General features: G+C 49.5%; 4 protein-coding genes across 4 annotated transcripts; 2 read left to right on the top strand and 2 right to left on the bottom strand.

Annotated features, from left to right (window-relative positions):
• Positions 1-880: 880 nt before the first annotated feature.
• Positions 881-4912, bottom strand: ATEG_00985 (peroxidase/cytochrome P450 family protein; the record flags this gene model as incomplete). Its single annotated transcript, XM_001208350.1, has 14 exons — positions 881-909; positions 965-1362; positions 1414-2013; positions 2066-2282; positions 2345-2619; positions 2676-2880; positions 2934-2969; positions 3027-3164; positions 3220-3387; positions 3446-3705; positions 3773-4121; positions 4324-4440; positions 4499-4655; positions 4724-4912. The coding sequence occupies 14 exons, from the start codon at positions 4910-4912 to the stop codon at positions 881-883; spliced, it is 3138 nt and encodes a 1045-aa protein (XP_001208350.1).
• A 1903-nt stretch (positions 4913-6815) lies between these two features.
• On the bottom strand, positions 6816-7379 carry ATEG_00984 (uncharacterized protein; the record flags this gene model as incomplete). The annotated part of the gene is made up of 1 exon (XM_001208349.1): positions 6816-7379. One exon carries the CDS (start codon positions 7377-7379, stop codon positions 6816-6818), a length of 564 nt encoding a protein of 187 aa, XP_001208349.1.
• Positions 7380-10032: 2653 nt separating this feature from the next.
• ATEG_00983 (uncharacterized protein) lies at positions 10033-12868 on the top strand (the record flags this gene model as incomplete). The annotated part of the gene is made up of 2 exons (XM_001208348.1): positions 10033-12518; positions 12595-12868. The coding sequence occupies 2 exons, from the start codon at positions 10033-10035 to the stop codon at positions 12866-12868; spliced, it is 2760 nt and encodes a 919-aa protein (XP_001208348.1).
• A 628-nt stretch (positions 12869-13496) lies between these two features.
• ATEG_00982 (uncharacterized protein) lies at positions 13497-17460 on the top strand (the record flags this gene model as incomplete). Its single annotated transcript, XM_001208347.1, has 3 exons — positions 13497-16160; positions 16459-17128; positions 17393-17460. The coding sequence occupies 3 exons, from the start codon at positions 13497-13499 to the stop codon at positions 17458-17460; spliced, it is 3402 nt and encodes a 1133-aa protein (XP_001208347.1).
• Between the last annotated feature and the right edge of the window lie 1757 nt (positions 17461-19217).

The raw sequence follows: 19217 nt of genomic DNA, 5'->3' as shown, positions 1-19217 counted from the left end.
ACTAAAAGTCTACCGAGATGAGCCAATAATTCTTTAGGTCTGACGGTAAAATATAAAACATACTCATCTACTTCGGCCATCACTATTTTTATTGTTCCAAGTAAACATTGTTGTGAGAAAGAGGAACAAAAGGCAATTGGGGTCCGTCCTGTAACAAACTTAACCGGAAAATTGCCCAGGTTCCATTTGGGAGACTACCACACATGGTATATTCCATTTGGCGAATTACTCCAGCAATCCGTCTAATCCGCCAGCTTTTTTGCACAAAAGTCGAACTATATGCCTGTTTCATTCTACTTAATACGTATGTCAGAGCTATAAACCCAAACCATCACGATAACACAAGCCGTAGCAGTTGTCAAAAAAAGGACAGTAGAAGGCTAAAGTGAATGTCGTATACCCACATCATTAAGACCCTTATAAAAACATGTTGCACCTATCATCAATTCTTGTAGATAGTAATTAAAAAGAAAGAATATACTGAGGCTCTTGGAAATCAGTCCGATGCCCGATTTGTAGTTATATAGCCCTCAATGTTGTCTGTAAACACAACAATCAATCTACATTGATCAAATCTTTCGCCAGTCCCAGCTTTTGGTCTTTGGTTACAAGAAGGAATCCACAGCCTGATAAAATAGGGTGTCTGGTGGACGCTACTTTGGATATATTCCGCATCTTGTAGGAACCGAGGCATTAAACATTACCACACTCACTATAGAGTTCTTAAGTGGAGAGCTCCTACCAGCAAATAACATCAAGGAATGAACTGCACATAGCCTATTACAGGAAAAATAAATTTTAAGCCTAACTAAATCTTCCACAATGACCAGTTCATGGTAACACCTGCTTGGTATGCAGAAGGGTCTGAGGCATCCGGTCCTTAAATACTATCAAATAGTGCCTTCTTATCTAGAAACCGGTTAGCCTAAAGCGGTAATCAAAAGTCCACTTACGATATACTTACTGCACGGGAATGGAGTCCATTCACTCCCATCCTCTGGCAAGTATACCTTGAAACCTGGGGCCACAACTTTGTTCTTCATCTCACCAACAGGACCCGGTGCGCGCCTAAAGTTATCCAGACGAGCAACAACGCGCAACATAGCAGCAGCAGCGACAGTTACAACTGGTCGACCGAGACATGAATGGGGACCCCATCCATGGTGGATGTACAAATCATCTGGTCGATCCAATCGAATAGATTCAGGGTCTGGAAACTTGGTGATGTCGCGACCGGCGGTAACAAAATCGACGAAAAGAGTATCGCCTCTTTTCAGGTTAACCTGTTCGACACCGTCTTCGATGGTAGAATCCTTCGTTACCTCGCGGAGAACGCCGAAGGCTGGAGTAGAGAGGCGGAATCTAACAAGTTCAGCAAGTCTCGTCTAGCCAGACTTAGGGACGGTATCATACCCTTCAAGGGCATATTTCTTCAGCTTTTCGAACGATTCTGCATCATTTGACCTGGCGAGCCTCTGAATGTCAGGCCAGTGGACGTAATACTTGTCGGACAGGTAGAGATCGATCAGTTGGGCCCACTGCATGTACTTAGCAAGATTCCTGAAAATTACTCGCGCGTTGTTAGAACCTACACCTTGGGCCTGCGTGGCGCATGCGGCGGCAGCGGTTGGTATGATAGTCCAAGTCACCTCCTCGGCCGACTTTCCACCGGCTGAAAGGCGACGAACAAGTTCAGTACCATAATCAGGTAGCAACTTTTGCTTCGATTTTGAGCCAATTAAGTATTCCCGGAGGTGGGAATTATGTGTGGTAACATGCCCAATACGCTTCTGCATCACTTTGCCGAGCTTTTCTGTGTACTTCGATGCAGCGACACGGTGTTTGAATGATTGCATAACATCCACATCGAGGAAGACGTAGCCGAAAAGACTTGCAAGTACATCGTACAGTTCTGTGGTCGTATAGGAGTCGCGATCCATTCGGTCTGCATCTGCACAAAGGGGAATGTCGAAGAATTCGGAAGTGAATTCCGCGTGTACCAAGTTTCCGATACTAGTTATAATCACGTTAGACTGGAAATTTTTTGACTTGTCAGGGGACATACTCCCGTACTACGTCGACCTGATAATATGGCCCTAGTTTACGACTATATTTCTGGAGAAGCCTTGAGGTCGCATCTTCGTAAAAGCGCCGCACTTCATCAAGAGCATCTTTTGGCGTGTACAGGCATTTATCGACGAACAATCTTTGGTTGGCATCTGCTGTTGAGTCTCCGCTCAGCATATAATCGTGGTGTGTGAGCTGGAATGTATGTGAACCCCCTTTGGTATGGTCAGTATGAGGCCTGGTTGACAATTCCAAGGGATATGCTCGCGAGTCTCACATGGGACATGAAAGTGCTTTTGTTGGTTTAATACGTGCGTCACCCCTTCCCATGACTTTATTGCAGTTACCGGGCCCTGGAATGATGGCACGTTATAGTCCAGATCTCCCGAAGCAGCCTGTTTCCCGAAGGATTCTCGCACTTGCTGCGGTGTGGTGAAAGGATAGAGCGCATAGACACTGTTTGGGGCGTAGTATCTAGGAAAAGCGCGCATAAGAAGCTTGTACATTGCCCCGCCATTCGCAACGTCAAAGTCGGAATTGCTCTCTTTGAACCTATTAAAATCTCAGTTATACTTCTTTGAGGGCTTGCCCTTCATCTAAGCACTGACCCAAAAGTCGTTAGATTGACCGGGCCATAGTCCACAGTGTAGAAGCGATCGCCCCTCACCAGGGCAACTGCATCTGACAGTATGGCCACGGAAATAGTAAAGCCAGGACATAGTCCGGAGCCGGGGGAAAAGGGCACTTTAGACTCCTCGGCTTGGACGCCGACATAGAGTTCGATGTTGTCCGGGTGGCCATACAGTGCCTCCACTGGAAAATTTGTTAGCAATCACAGTGATTACAGTCGACTATAGTATACTCACAGGCTTCCGCAATGGCAGGATCAGAGTTGACGGCTTCTATAGAGCATTGTCAGTCAAGAGCTAATTGCGAAATCCCCTTCTATAATGTCTTACCAAATGTGGTATACGGTTTCAACTTGAAGTAACTCCGCAGCTCATTCAGAGTAGCTAATCCCCAGTCACGTCCTTGTTGGATGCCGAGCATTTCGATGGCTTTTAAGACCTGTGGGGTATTGCGGGCCCCAAACGCGCCTTGCAATAGCATCAGTACTGAACGACTTTTACAAAAGAAGCCCTGATAACAAACCAGCAACATGCTCCGTGCCGTCCTGCAAAATCTTCACCAGGTCTGAATCTTTGAAACTTCCGGTTGGGAGACGTTCCAACGTGCCAAAAGTCCAACGTGAAGGCTCTTTGTCGAGGTTCGCGCTCCACTTCCCCAAACCCCGGAGAAATTCCGTAACGGATAAAGTGCCTGGTATAAGTACTGGTAAGATACAACAAAGAGATGCTACATGTTGATATTTACTTACTTGGATCCACATCCTGCCCAAATAGGTCCTTCATAAAGGCATTCGCCCAAGCTTCATCCTGGTTGCTTATGGCCGCATGCCACCTGTAAATCATGTTGAATTCGGCACTAACCTGATTCCCTAGACCTCTTGGTACACCTTCGGAGTCAAAGAAATCAATTTGGCCGCGTGGATCGAGTTTCCAGTTGGAATTAACCGGATTGGCGTTTAAATTGAGTATAGTCCGGAGGTAATCACCGAGGATTATATTAACGTAAAGACTACAAGTAACACTGCCATTAAATGATTAACTTATCTATCCCTTTGCATCAACGAGGATATACTCACAGCCTTCCAGTCTGAAACAAGTCATTGTCCCGCTTGGACAGGGCGGATAAGTACTCGGGACTATCCGGTGTGAGACCAGTAGGCAAGCTAAACCGCCCAGCCTCGTTGATGAAAGCCATCTCCTTGACCACGTAGTTATGGAACCGATTGAAGGCAATTATCAAGGCACACACGCCTGGGGGCTGGCCAAGAAGTCGTGATTCTGAGAACGTATCGTCCTTCAGAAGTCCGTCCTTAAATGTCCGTACTCGGTTCTGCTGTTCCTGATTGTGTCCATACAGAGGACCAAGATCCAGATAGGATGAATTCTTCAGTCTATTCATGTCACTTTCATCGGTATGAAATAGATCTAAGAGTAATTAGTTCAATCCCAGACAATCGCCCCAGCACCAGTGGGAGTCACCATGAATAATAATCGTTGCAAGATAGAACAAAGTGCTCGATACCCTAGTTGGATGTTCCTTGGCAGGGCCTTTTCGTGCGAGAAGAGCTATATTTAATTAGTACATCATAGTCCGTAGAAGTTGTGGCTATTAATGAAGAACACTCACTATCAAAAATGACCGACGGGTCCGGTAGCACACTGGGTCTTGGGTGCTGTGGTGTCACAGTCCGAGCATATGGGCTTCCAGCTGCCCCAAGATGGGGATACATAATGTTCTGTGACACTTTATTAGTTATTCTGGCCCTAGCAACGACATGGAAGGCATGTTTGCACATTATTACTACCATCAGCCGTGCGGTACTTAAATTCATTACCCAAAGATGAGACAGGTGGGTGTTGCAGAGAATTCCATAATGTCTTCACAAGTTCGTTGGTGATATCGTCACGGAGCCTTGAGTTATCTGGCAAAGATGCAGCAACCTGTATGATCCTCTCAATCTATTTTGGCAGTTAAAAATACTGTCATCCATATCACCTATGGTAGTCTGGTCATGTTATTATCTTACCAGATACTTTCGGTCATCAATGATACCCCCCGCAATAATAGTCGAGCCAATTCCTTGAAGGACCTCCAAATCTGGCAGGATGCGACCTGTTTGACTTGAAATATCTTGACGTAGTCCGGTGACAAGTTTGGTTAATTTAGAAAGGTTACCTGAGGGACCATTAGGTTCCCTTCTATCGTTGTACGTCATTGCTAGTGAATGAAGACTGTTTTGGGGATGGCTATGTGGAATAAATTGAGTATTAAGAAATTAAAAAAAAGGAAAAGAAGGACAGAAAGGACCAGGGGGCAAAATTAGGCAATTTATATTATATGTATAGCCCGATTTCTACTTTATAGTTAGTATTGGCCAGATTTCTTGCATAATTATGCCGTGCAACCTGTAGTTACATCATGACAAACGTTGTTTCTGGACGATCACATGCTTGTGGGCCTGTGGCTGGAACCCGACTCTGTTACGTAGAACCAATGGGAGACCATCTCAGTGCGAGCCTCTGAGATGGTAACATAAGAATAAGTCACACAAAGTATTAGCGTCTATCCCCGCCAATCGGATGCAGATAAGAAACCAGATAACCTTAACTATCTGTCACTGACCGAACCCAAAAGGAATTCTAGACCCTAAGAATGCTATGGGAAGAATAGAGATGGATCTTCCTATCTAAGCGTGCCGTACAAACAAGAAGGAATAGCTGAAGAACAGGAAGTCGAGTATCGGTGATGTCAAATAGGGCGAGGAGGCGAGGAGATCCACCGTGGGACGAGCTACTAGAGAGTAGGGGGTATACCGAGACGGGAGTTGCTCGATTTTTCTCAATACAGATAGTATCGGCGTCATTTTGGTGCATGTCAACGAAGGACTAGTTTTACAGCGGCGCCCAAGGAGGACGAAGGCGGATGGAGATGTCCAACACCACTTGTTGCAATGACTTTCGTTCTTAGTAAAAGTAGAATAGATTATGACTTAAACTCAGCCTCCTTTAATGCCCGGTAAATCTTCCTTCTCATTTCTGTTGCAGCATTATTGCCAATTGATGCCCTGTTCCGAGAAAAAAACCTCGACTTTGATAAAAGCCTGAGCGTTGCAGTGAGACATAGGGAGTGCCCTTCGCAGTACTCTCTTGCGGAAGTAGCTCACTAACGCAATGGACAACAACCCCGGATCCATGTTAAACCCACCAAATCGATCCACAATCTCCGGCCCGTGGAGCGGTGCCAACCATTTCCATATAGCCTGTTTTGGGAAAACCCCTTTCCCCAAGTTCTATGATGGTCTAGAACCGAGGGAGGGCGTAATTGAACATGGGTTTCGAAGTGTCGCCCACTGTTCTGGGATCCTCTAGGACCTGACTGAAGGAGGACATATGCTGTTCTCGCTTTTTAAACCACCACGAGAGAATCAACACAAAAGCTGTGCACGGGAGTACAAATGCCCAATAAACCCAAAAATTGTCTTGAATCACGGGGATAGAATTCCAGTTCAGAGAAGGCACCGAAAAGAGTGTGGCGAAAATGTCCTCGGCAGGAAAACCATCGTCATTATCGCAATAACTTCCATCGACGAGGTGTCCTGTTGTGCTGACTTTGCAAGTTGTAGGCTGGCCCACGCATCACCCCGGGTCAACATATTGCATATCTACCGCGGTCAATTCCCATCCATTTTTGAATTTTCACGCGGATAGTCTTACCACCCTCAGTTGATTCTTAGCTCTTTCTCGAAGGTAGTCGATGTGCAACTGGGTTGAATCAAGCTGGGATAGTAAAACATATAGAGCTTCATCCATTGACTGTACGGAACTTTGAGGTTCGTCTCCGAAGCCACCTGGCATTCTCTCCTGCCTGTCCAAACGGTCTTGTTGGTTTTGAACTCCAGTTATGGCCCTCTGTGGCTGTTTCACCCGGTACATAAGATGTTCAAGCTGTACCAAAGTGGCACTCATATGCTGAGACATTCCGGCCAGTTTCTCTATTTCGTCTTAGTCCGAGACTTTCCTTGCTGGCGATGAGTGCCAAGGATGAAGTCTAGTTTGTGATTCAACGCCTCTGATGGATTGACGTTGCGCACGCACTGATGTTTCAATGAAGCCTATAGTTTAGACAATACCAACGAACAGAAGGAAGTGTGGGTGCGAAATCATTTGAAGGCTCTCATTAAGAATTGAAACAAACTCTGCGAATGCTTTTCGACCCCTATCCGTATCTCGAGAGATGACGACTCCATTGATCGTGAAAGTGGTGCTGTTGTAGGCCCAGGCGACTTTGGATGCATCACAGTTCAGATAATAGGTGAGGTGTGTGCTCTTTCCAATATTTCGGGCGTTGTCCAGTCTGTGGAAACCCTTCCAATCTGTGGAAACCATGTCCAAGAGATATTGGTCGAGTTGGTGGATCTCAAATAATCCGAGAATGTGGGTTTCGCTGGTGTTGAACTTTTCGTCTTCGGACGAGTCCCAATCGAGCTTGACTAATCTCATTGACGGGCAAGACCTTTGAAGTTGGGAATGCCTCTCGAGGTCATCAATGGACAGGACGCTTCTACTAATCGCAGGGCTAGGCGCTGATTCCGCTAAGACATCGATCACATCATATCGATGACATGATTTGGAAAATCTTTGCTCCGTAAACGTCGCTTTGGCTCCTTTCGGAAGCGCTTCCATGGGGTATAAGGTGAAGCTGTCTTGTTGAATAATCTTGTATGACCTGTACGATTTCTCAGGGCTCCGACTCAGACAGGGTAACAAGTTATGGTTCAATCTCAAACATTGGACTCTAACGACGTTTTATTCGTGGACAGTAGGTTCGCGAGTGACGCCTTTCCTTGTATGCTAACCAAAATTGATATCTTTCTCCCAGCGTGGCCCTGTAGAACATTTCTCTACTCCGTACCTATCTAAGAGCGGAGCTTGCACACGTGGTGCCAGAACAGCGTGACGGACAAGCGCCATCACGATTACGTCCTGATTAGGGGGGTAAGTAGTATTACTGAAATCTTCCCGGAAACGCGGAAATATTGCGTGTCTTATGTTTATTGGTTGCTGGACACAGGCGCTTCGAGATATTGCAGGGAACTTCCTATCACGCGACTTTGCAATAATTCAACTCCCGTCGGAAACATGACGTACCTCAATACTCCAAGTAGAGTGGGTTAATCTTACCGTTGTACCTTACTATAATCTAACTATAACCGGCTAGGTTAGGTTAAGGTATAAAGAATCTAATAACTAGACTAGTATAATTAGGTTAAAAATAAAGGTTCTATTTTACTGGATTAACTAGCTAGTAAGATAGAGAAGATTAATCCGATAAGAGTACTAACCGCAGATTAAACAGTAATTAATATATCTTAATTATCTTTATAGTTTACTGTATTTTTTTATTTTAATATTAATATTCTTGTGATTTCGTGATATAATTTACTACTTAGAATAAACTAATTAAAATATTCTGCTTCGAGGACACGTTAAAAAAAAAAATATCTATTATTTATTTTTTATTCTTTATACTGTCTCGGGCGTTATTTATAATATTAAAGGAATTGTATCTTTTTAACAGTCTAGGTAGTATGCGGAGATTCTAGCAATAATCTATTTTTTAGATTCTTATTTATATTATCTATATTTAGAGTGGGCATTCTTAACCGTTCAGGTTAATTACCGAGCTTTTATAATATGTATTTAACCCACTAAAATTATGTAATATAGTGTTATAATAGAGAAATTAGATATCACGTGCTATGCAATATTTAATTACATAATAACATACCACTATTACGCTATATTAGTAAATAATACATGACTAATCAATTTTAGACCCTTGTTTATAGTGTATTTTTTAACCGTTGAGTATTATACGGTATTATAGATGTATTACGTAATATAGTTCTATATATATTATGTAATAATATTATATATATATAAATTTCAATTTTAAATTTAATTATACCTAATATTCAAGCTATAATCTTTATACCTGAGGCGGTATTTTTTAACCGTTTTAGCTAAAACGGTTAATAAAACGGTTAACCATGCCTACTCTATCTATATTTTTATTGTTATTAATATATAAAGGCGCTTCGGTTGTATTATTGTTTTCTTTCTTATATATAAAGATAATAGAGTCGGGGTTAACCTTATTAAGATTCATAATAAATCGCAGAATTTAGTTAAGAAATTTTTATTTAGTATAGATAGTTGTTAAGCCTTAAAAAATTAAAACTTTTAGTATAAGATAAATAGAAGAAAGATAAATATCCTACCGGTTTTTTACTTAATATCTAAGCTACTATTTATTTAGAAGATATAAAAGACGATTTTTTAAAGCAGTCTTTTTAGATATAATAGGCTATTAAATTAGTTTTAGTATACTCTGTTAATAGATATTAAAGTAAATAAGAATATAAGATATAAAAAATATAGAGAGTTCTATCTAGAAATTAAATATTTTTATAGAATTTATTCTATATAAATAAGTATTTTTTAGAATTAAATTAAATTAATAGCTTTTTAGCTTCTTTCTATTTCTTAGCCTAGATAGTAATATTCTACTATTCTTTAAAGATATAAATTTTTTCTTACTTAATTAAATACTAAATAATTTTATAGCCTTTAGAGAGATATAGAGAATTAAGCTTAGCCATAGGGTGTTTGCCGACTAGACTTAGAGTCCCAACAACGTCGATGCCATGTAAAAATTCGCTGAGGTATAGAGTAGCTTAGGGTTTTTTAGGGTTTCTACCCCAGCAGCCCCCCGGGGCGGTTCGAGCGGCGGATCTCGGGTTGGGCGATTTTGTATGGGCGCTAGGGTTTGGGGTGGTCGACGGGCGGGTTTGGGAACTTGCCACCCGGTCCTTTTGGGCTTCCCGGCGGCGGCGGGCGCTGAAACAGCGTCGATCTATTCGGCCGCCATTTTATTCTCTCCCTGTAGACTTTCAAGGCGATCGCCCTTGAATTGCGCTGGTCCCCGCGGTTTCAAATCCACGGGTCGGAGGGGAGAATTTTGGTTGGGGTACGGTCCGCGCGGACGGATCGGCTGACACACCGTTTGTTAGGGTTATAATATCACCAGATAACTCCCCCTATATCGTCATTTTTGAAGGGTTTCTTTCACTCTAAATATAGGTCTGTTTGTTTGATGCTTTCTTTTTTCCTCCTGGGTGTCGGCCCCTGAATCGTCTCGCCTGCCTTTAGGGCCGGCGACGCCTCGCTCCCTCTGTCGCCGCCTGTACATATATGTAACTGTTCACAATTAATTCTCCTTCTTTCACCCCGTCTCTCCCTCTCAGTCCCCTACAGGAACGGTACGATGGCCGACATGCTCTTTGAGCGAATCCCGCGCCTCCAGGTAATGATCTGCCGGCAGTGTCGGTATGGCGTCTGGCCGGCCGAGGCGGAGCGACACCTCAAGCGACATCACCAGCTCGACCACCAGACCGTGCGGCCGATGCTCCAGTCGATTGCGCAGTGGACGGACGTGGCGCGTAACAGTCAGGCCGTCGACATCCCCCACTGCCTCGACGAACCGCTGCCGATTATCCCCTGCTTCTCGCAGGGCCTCTTATGCCGCCGCGACCCGGCGACCTGCCACTATCTTGTCGCGAACATGAAGTCCATGCGGAAACACTGGCAGGCGGTCCACCAGTGGTCCCAGTACCCCGAGCGCGGCCGGGCCCCCCAGTCGCAGCAGGCCGCGCGGGAGGCCGAGCTGCGGCGGTCGTACGAGGTGGTCTCCTACCAGCAGCTGTTCCCGTCGCGCGCGGGCTCGCACTACATCCACATCCGGTTCCCGCACGGCCGCGCGTCGCCGCCGCCGCCGCCAGACCAGGCGCAGCAGGCGGTCGATGCGGTCGTGCAGGCGTGGGAGCAGGCGGAGGCCGCCCGTCGACAGGCCCCCATCGAGCCCACGCAGCTCCACGACGCCAACCCGTGGCTGCGCATGACGCGGTGGACGGAGTATCTGAAAGACATCCCGCCGGCCGACTTGCTGCGCAGCGTGGAGGCCCCCGACCCCGACACGGCCGACCCCGTGGAGCAGGGGGTGCTCATCCTGTACCACACGGTCGACCAGCTGGCGCGGAAGAGCCAGCGGACGGTCATGCACTGCGGGCAGGCGATCCGCATGGAGGCGGTGCGCACGCAGGCCGGGGAGCTGCCGCACCAGCCGCTGCTGGCGTACATGGACGCGAACAGCGTGCGGAAGCACGTTCCGCCGTGGCAGCAGATGTTGGGGTTCTTTGCGCGCACCCAGCATCCGCAGGCATGGAAATGTCCCGTATACCAGTTTACCGCGCGGCAGCAGCAGAAGTGGACGCGACTGTGGCAGCTGGTGCAGCACCCCGAGCCACCGCCGCCGCCGCCTGAGCTCCCGGATCTGGACGAGGCGCTACAGCCGTGGCTGCTCGAGCCGCGCGAACGGGCGTGCCTCGAGTTTTGCGTCGAGCTGCTGAACCAGCGCCACCGCACCCACGAGTACGAGAGCGCGCTGGTATGCGCGATGGCGGTGCTAGGCCGCGGCCGGGACGGCTGGCGCGACCCTGAGAGCTATCCCCCTATCTTATCGCGGGTCATCAAGATCGCGCGGTTTTTCGTCGTCCAGAAGGCACTGTGGCTCGACTCCGCGGCGATGCAGATTGTCACCATGTGGCAGAAGAAGCAGGCAACCGTCCCGTGGGCGCTGCAGAGCGCAGACGACGAGCTAGCGGATTTAGATGAGGGGTACGCCAGCGGGTCGGCTGCGAGCAGCCCTGCGCCATCATCCATGGAGTTCGATAGTGTCGAGGCGGGCTTTCGGTCCCGGCCGGATCCCAGTTATGATCGAAATGGGGAGCGATGGCGGGCGCCGTCGAGCGAACGGTCAAGCGAGGGGTTTGGCACCCCCGTCCATCCGGTGCGGAGCAGCCCTATCAGCCGTGGAGGGCGCCTGAGTGGTCCGAGCCGCCCCGGCAGCCAGACCGCGGGCCTGTTCGCGGGGGCCACGTTCCAGGACCAGCTCGAGCGGATGGTGCGGCGGTTCCTGGTGCGCGGCAGCCACGGCCCGATGCAGACGTTGCTGGACTGGCGCACGTACGGGCTGCGGGTGCATTACAACAGCACCACGCCCGGACACATCACGTGGCAGGGGACCGACGAGCTGCTGTACAAGGAGCTGCGCTTTACGATGGGCGACTTACGCGGCTTCCTCCACGGGCTGGTTGAGACGACGCGGGGGCTGCTGGACGAGCTGCTGTTCTGCGCCGCCGACCGGCCGGCGCCGGCGATCCCATGGGGCCGGCTGTACGACAACCCCGTCGAAGGCCAGGCGGGCTGGAGCTTTCTGCGCGATAGTCGGACGACGTGGCCCGTCGACGGGCAGCGGTGGTTGATCGACCGCGTTCGGGCCGAGCCGGGGCTGCAGGCGCAGTTTATTCGGACCCACCGGTTCCACCCCCCTAAGATCCGGGCGTACTGCAAGCAGGTCGTCACCTTTCGAGAGAAGCTCGCGGTGTTGACACATATCTGCGGCGGGCAACCCAGTCGCGCGCCCGAGCTGCTGAGTATCCAGCATGTAAATACGGATACCAACATCCGCCGGAATATATATATCGACGACGGGCTGGTCACATTGGTCACCGCGTACCACAAGGGCTTTTACACCAGCAACGACGCGAAGATTATCCACCGATACGTGCCGCAAGAGGTCGGCGAGCTCATAATCTATTACCTGTGGCTGGTGCGGCCGTTCGTCGATCAGCTCGATATCTGGCTGGAGCAGCAGTCGCCCGCGCCGCGCGAGCCCCTCTCCACGCAGGAACGCGCCTTGCTGTGGGGGCCCGACCCTGGCACGCGGCGGGGGTGGTCGTCCGACCGGTTCCGCGAGGTGTTTAAGCGGGAGACCCAGGGCCGATTTAGCGGATAAGCCCGTCCACCCCGCCGCGTACCGCGACATCGCCATTGGCATCAGCCGGCGGTTTCTGCGGGCCAGCAGCCAGTTCCCACAGCGGGCCGATGAGCGCCATGAGCGCGAGCAGGTCATCGCCGACTCCGATAATGAAGCGGCGATGGATGAGGACCAGTGGCAGAGCCACATCGCCGACTTACAGGCGGCGCACTCGTCGCATGTTGCCGGTATGATCTACGGCCGCGGGCTGATGGAGCAGGCTGGCACGCCATAGGGTGTTTGCCGACTAGACTTAGAGTCCCAACAACGTCGATGCCATGTAAAAATTCGCTGAGGTATAGAGTAGCTAATGCACAATCCTGCCCTTCAATCAGAATTTTAATATCTTCTTCCGTTCGCGTGGAATCGTTAGCCAAAGTTGGCAACTTTTGAGGTTTTCCGGGTGGAAGATTACTTAATCATCCCGCTCGACTTAACGTCTCAAAACTAAGCCTTTTTCGATTAAATTCCTCAACACTAAACTACTTTCAGATTTGTCCTCAACACTAGACCTATTTTAGTTTTATATTCTAATCACCTCTACTTCCTGGCATACTGTACACTGCTTCTTTCAACCGCTATGCTTTGCACATTCTGACACTGGTTTACTTATAAGGGAAGTGTAAGACTTTCGGTCATGTCCGAAAACCTTGCTATCGGTTGCCTGGCTAGGGAAGGTTGTAATAATGCGTTGTTTTAAGATCATCTTCGAGACAGAATAGAAACCGACCTATTCATCCTGTTACCCCTTTTTCTTATTTCAACTTTCGACGACCAAGGCACTTGAAATCTCTCTATCTTATAGCGCCGCCTACTTTCTCTCCCCTCTCTTAGGCTTCGGTTCTAGTGATTCTTCCGTTATTATGTCTCCCCTTAACTCTACTTCCACCCGAAAGCGCGGTCGGCCCCCCAAGTATCAGTCTGCAGAAGAGCGACAGGCCGCGAAGATAACACGACAACGAAATCAGCGACAAGCCGCCCAAGCGGCTAAACGCAACACCTTCTTTGATGAATACTACTCGGCCGGTCCATCTGCAACTGGTGAACGCCCGATCGCTCTTGTTCCTGGCATAGCGGCGTTGTCGGTGACCCATGAACTGGAAGAGTTGCTCCCGCCGTTAAGCCCTGATCCAGCTCCTCTTGAGCTCGAAGATAGCTCTATCCTAATTGACGAGCCGCCTCTAGAGCTTAACAGTCTCGAACCTGCCGCTAGTCCTACCCCTAACCTTCCCGAACAGTCCCGACCGACGCACAGTGAGCACCTCGAGGGTGATCTATCAAATTTAGAAACCGGAAGCCCTGCCCCAGCGGCTGCCGAGGATGGCGAGGATGTTTGCACGCTGGCACGCGTGCTGGCCGACCAGCTATATCAGCATCACGGCTGTTGTCGGGAGTGCCATGAGCAGGCCTGCGCGGCGCACCAAGAGACGCATTCGGTTCATACCGGGCTGGGGGAGTATGTGGACCAGATTAATATCGCTGGCGATTTCCCGGATGTGCTGGGCTCGGCTACAATCGCGGCCCGCGAGTCCAATCTCGCCCAGCAAGTCACCAAGGCACGAAAACAACAGATCTACTGCGGCATCGATCCTCACAAGCCCGATGAATCCCCAACGCATCTCTGCGTGGCAGCCGACCATCGTCCCGATCCTTCCTTGGGCGTGACTGTTGATATCGATAGCGTGGGTGGGTTTGTCAGTAGTCTGGCGGTAGCTCGTCGGGGGATCCGATGGCATCCTACGCAGATGGCGGTGTCCGACCTCCAGTCCAGCCTGCATATAGATCCGGTTTCAGTCCAGTATTTCGACTCAACCGGGCAGGCCCACCATGTTCGCCGGCCGGTCCATCAAGTGCCGCACTATACCTTTGGTCGTCTAATTGGATTCGAAGATATCTCTCTGTATCTGCTCTTTCCCCGACTGTACCGGGAAGATCAGCAATCCAGCCGTCTGCTAGACCAGGATTTCCAGCAATGGACGGACGAAATCCTCCTCCCAATCATCAATCGGTGTTATTCCGGCGACCTGATCCAGCACTACCCCTCTAGCTTCGACCATAGCCGGCTGAACGCGACCGCCCGGGGAGTGGAAATGCGGTCCCAGCGAGTGGATCCGATCCCCCGCGAGCAGTTGCTTTCCTACTTTCTTCCTCCCGAGGCGCTTCCCACAATCTGGGAACAGATTCTAGAGGCGACCCACCGCCCCGGATTCCACCAGTTTCAGGATCTTAAGATTCTAATCGAGGGGAAAAACCTAAAGACCCTGACTAAGGCAGACACATTAGCCGATCTCATGGCGGGCTTTCAACAACACTGGCAGAACGCTATTAATGAGGACTATCTCGCTGAGCCGTTCTTCTACGACCTTGGAAAAGAAACCTGCCCAACCACGGCGAGCGAGCGAGAGAGGCCGCCGCAATCTTTACTCTGGCGGCGTTGTTGCCTGAACGCGTATAGCCAGTGGATCCATAGCAAGCAGCCAGCGGACGCGCCCCATGCTCTGCAGCACTTCTACCCAATCAGTATGCTAGAAGACACCGGCAGCCTGACGTTAGAGACCCGGCGAACATCACCGCAGCGGCGGGCCGGTCTCTATTATAGTCAATTCTACGCTAGTGTGAAAGAGGTCTTCGCCGCCGGCAATACATATCCATTTACCAATACTGCAACGGAGACCTTGGCGCTGGATCCCCAGCTTCGCAAGACGTGGCAGACCGTTGGCGGTGGTCTTAGCCATAATCCGATCGCGCTCAACCGGGCCTATCTCACCACAAAGCAACGGTGCCATGCTGCGTTACAAGGATCGGTCCCTAAGGTCTTTGGCCTGCGCGAAGAGCACCGGGTCTCTCACGCTTTATTTTGTCAGATTCTGCACGAATTTCAGACCCGGCAACAGTTTACCACCCGATTTCTGGGTTCTGGAGATCGGGTCGAGAGTTACTACGCTTTGCCGACCTTGACGCTTCTTCGCTGGTTCCGATGGAATATCAACAAGTTTTGTGTTGGGTTTGAAATGGTGTACAGCTTAAATGACCGGCATTTTGTGACCTGGGAGCATACCCGGGTCATGTTAATGTTCCTCCGCTGCCTTCCATTCTCCTACTCCGGCGGCCTTTTGGAGCGGGTCTCCGGCTGTTGGCGCGATGTCTGGTTTCGCCCGGATCCCACCCAGCCGGACGGTCTTCGGCGGTGCGAGGGGCTGGGCTTCCAGCGGAATATGCAGCAATTTGGGTACGGCTGGTTCCTGGAGAAGATAGATTGGGAGATGATGGTGTTCCGACAGCCGGCCACGCAATACATCCAATTCAACAACCCGTCGCTCCAAGCCGCGTACCACGCGCGTTATTCCCAGGTGCGGGATGTTCGCACGGACTTCATTCGCATCAGCCAGATCCACCAGTGGATGACCGAGTTTAGCAGTATTCCTACCTGCCAAGACTATCTGCAGAAATATCTGCGGCAGCTGTGTTTGCGGGCCTTTCGCAAGGATGTTTTTACGCAGATCAAACGGCTTCTAAAGCCGGAATCCGTAAGCGCAGCGTTAGCGGGAGAGATCCCGCTCTGCTGGCCGAGTCTCGAAGGCGCGCTGCAGACCCAACACTGTCCGCCCTATATTGCGTCGGGGAACCGCATGGCGGTCAAACATATTAATGTCCTTTTTACATGGCTATGGGAGTGGCGCGATGGCCGATTCGAACGAAAAGGATGGGATCACAAGCCCCTACCGACCTTCTTTATCAAAAGAGCTTCGAGGTGATTACCCCTGTTCCAAGGCAAGGACGCCGACTCGTCAGTGGAAACAGGGTCTAAAAGATTCCTTTATTCAGAGCCATTGGATGCTTCCCTATCCTCAGAACAATAGCTTCATGCGAAAGTCTAAGGAGAGTGGCCAGGTGATGTGGTGGTCCAGCGTGCATCGCGGGATGGATCTGTACTACCACGAGCTGAATGTGTTTGACCGCCCCTTTCCGGCGTCCTATATCAAGCATCATCCGACGACCGGTTGGAGCCCATCGCAGCCCTCTCTCGCCCATCTTGACTATACAATTGAACCTGAACAGCGCCTTCTGCATCTATCAGATCCCGAGCTCTATCAGACCCTACGCGACCTACAGAGCCAATGGACGTCGCCAGATAGGCCGCCCCAACGACCGGTACACCAATCTTCGCGAGTAATTTTTGAGAATCAGGAGCGGATCCAGAATCCATTTGATCCGATCACTGGTCCGGTTGAGACATGGTCGATCTCCGCGTGTAGCCGGAAGCTCCATCCCGCTCTATATAAATATGAGATTCTTCACCACCGTCGGCAGTGCGTCCAGCGTCGTCGCCATCCCTCCTCCTACCCGGACTATTACTCTGACACTGAGCCCGAGCCTCCGGCCGAAAATGATGAGCAAACCTCCGATGAAGAGGGAATCGAACCGCAGAAAGCCCGGCTGATCCAGTATATTCAGCAGATCGAGAAGCGGATGTACGAACTCATCTGTCGCGATCGTAAGCAATATAATCGACCTCGCCTGGACGAAGGCACGATTAAGGCTTTTGCTCCTCAATTACGCCGACTGCCTGCACATGATTTTTCACTCTTACTATTACTGCAGATTCCTGCAGAGGTAATCAAAGAGGAAAAAGAGAACCGGAAACGACAAAAGCCATACGCATGGATCCGCCCCTTGTAATATTCGATTCCGAAGTAAGGCAGGCATTAGCAATTTATTCTCTTTTCCGTGCTAGTTCTGGTTTTTTACTTTATTGTAGGCGCGCAGTACCCCCAGCATAGCGATTATATGACTATCTCAGAAGTGAACCGGCCGGTGGAATCCTAGGGCACTTTTCAGTCATGACTGGAAATTAGACATGACCGAATAATCGCCAGTAGGACGGTTATTCTATTTAGATATGCTAACCGAACTCCTACATTACTTTGATAGGGACAGAACTGCAGACGTTTTCTATAGGCGGATACGGGTCCCTATTCACTAACGCAGAGCCCCACCTCTATAGATCTCCCGCAAACCTTAATTCTGTCTTACTTTATATCAGTCTCTAGGATCTTAAACGGTCATCCTGGGGCCTTAGCCTGTCAAAAATACCACAACAATGCCCTACCCCAGCAGCCCCCCGGGGCGGTTGGTCGGGTGCGTTTCGGGTTGGGCGGCTTGGTAGGGGGCTAGGGTTTGGGGTCCCGAGAAGGGTGCGTTTTTTCGGGTCCGAGTGTGGTGCATATCGGCTGTCCGGGCCCGCCGCGCGCCGAAACCTCGCCTGTTTGTTCGGCCGCCATTTTCGTCCTCTCCCGTTGCGTCGGACGCTCTTGATTGCGTGAAATGCCGCTGTTCGGTCTGGTCAAAGTGGGCGGGTTGGCACGGGCGGATTTTTTTGATGGGGTACGGCTGGCTGGCGCGCGGCGGTCGCGGTGATTGATCTATCAATTATAATAGATGGTGATATACGTCTCTATATCTCTCTACGGGCTAAGACAAGGCCCCTTTTCCAACGTGCCTCCCCCAGGCGGCACAATCGCTCTTCCTATATCTCAAGCATACCTCTCACATAGCTGCTTCTTCCTCCCAATCCGCTTTGTCAGGATTCTACAACCTAATACCGATTACACCACTACCATGGCCGACCAGTTATTTCAGAAAGTCCCCCCGTTAAAGGTCATGATCTGCCGCCAGTGCCATCATGGGGTCTGGCCGGCCGAAGTCGAAACCCATCTCAAGCAGCAGCATCGGCTGGACCATCGTACCGCACAGCCGATTATTCAGGCTGTCCAGACATGGACTGACCTCGCTCCGTCGCGCGAGAGTTGCATTATCCCCGCCATAGGGTGTTTGCCGACTAGACTTAGAGTCCCAACAACGTCGATGCCATGTAAAAATTCGCTGAGGTATAGAGTAGCTAATGCACAATCCTGCCCTTCAATCAGAATTTTAATATCTTCTTCCGTTCGCGTGGAATCGTTAGCCAAAGTTGGCAACTTTTGAGGTTTTCCGGGTGGAAGATTACTTAATCATCCCGCTCGACTTAACGTCTCAAAACTAAGCCTTTTTCGATTAAATTCCTCAACACTAAACTACTTTCAGATTTGTCCTCAACACTAGACCTATTTTGGTTTTATATTCTAAACACCTCTACTTCCTGGCATACTGTACACTGCTTCTTTCAACCGCTATGCTTCGCACATTCTGACACTGGTTTACTTATAAGGAAAGTGTAAGACTTTCGGTCATGTCCGAAAACCTTGCTATCGGTTGCCTGGCTAGGGAAGGTTGTAATAATGCGTTGTTTTAAGATCATCTTCGAGACAGAATAGAAACCGACCTATTCATCCTGTTACCCCTTTTTCTTATTTCAACTTTCGACGACCAAGGCACTTGAAATCTCTCTATCTTATAGCGCCGCCTACTTTCTCTCCCCTCTCTTAGGCTTCGGTTCTAGTGATTCTTCCGTTATTATGTCTCCCCTTAACTCTACTTCCACCCGAAAGCGCGGTCGGCCCCCCAAGTATCAGTCTGCAGAAGAGCGACAGGCCGCGAAGATAACACGACAACGAAATCAGCGACAAGCCGCCCAAGCGGCTAAA

This window comes from Aspergillus terreus, genomic scaffold (genome assembly GCF_000149615.1).
Source record: "Aspergillus terreus NIH2624 scaffold_2 genomic scaffold, whole genome shotgun sequence".
Taxonomy (NCBI): Eukaryota; Fungi; Ascomycota; class Eurotiomycetes; order Eurotiales; family Aspergillaceae; genus Aspergillus; species Aspergillus terreus.
This window is presented reverse-complemented; position numbering and strand designations above follow the sequence as displayed.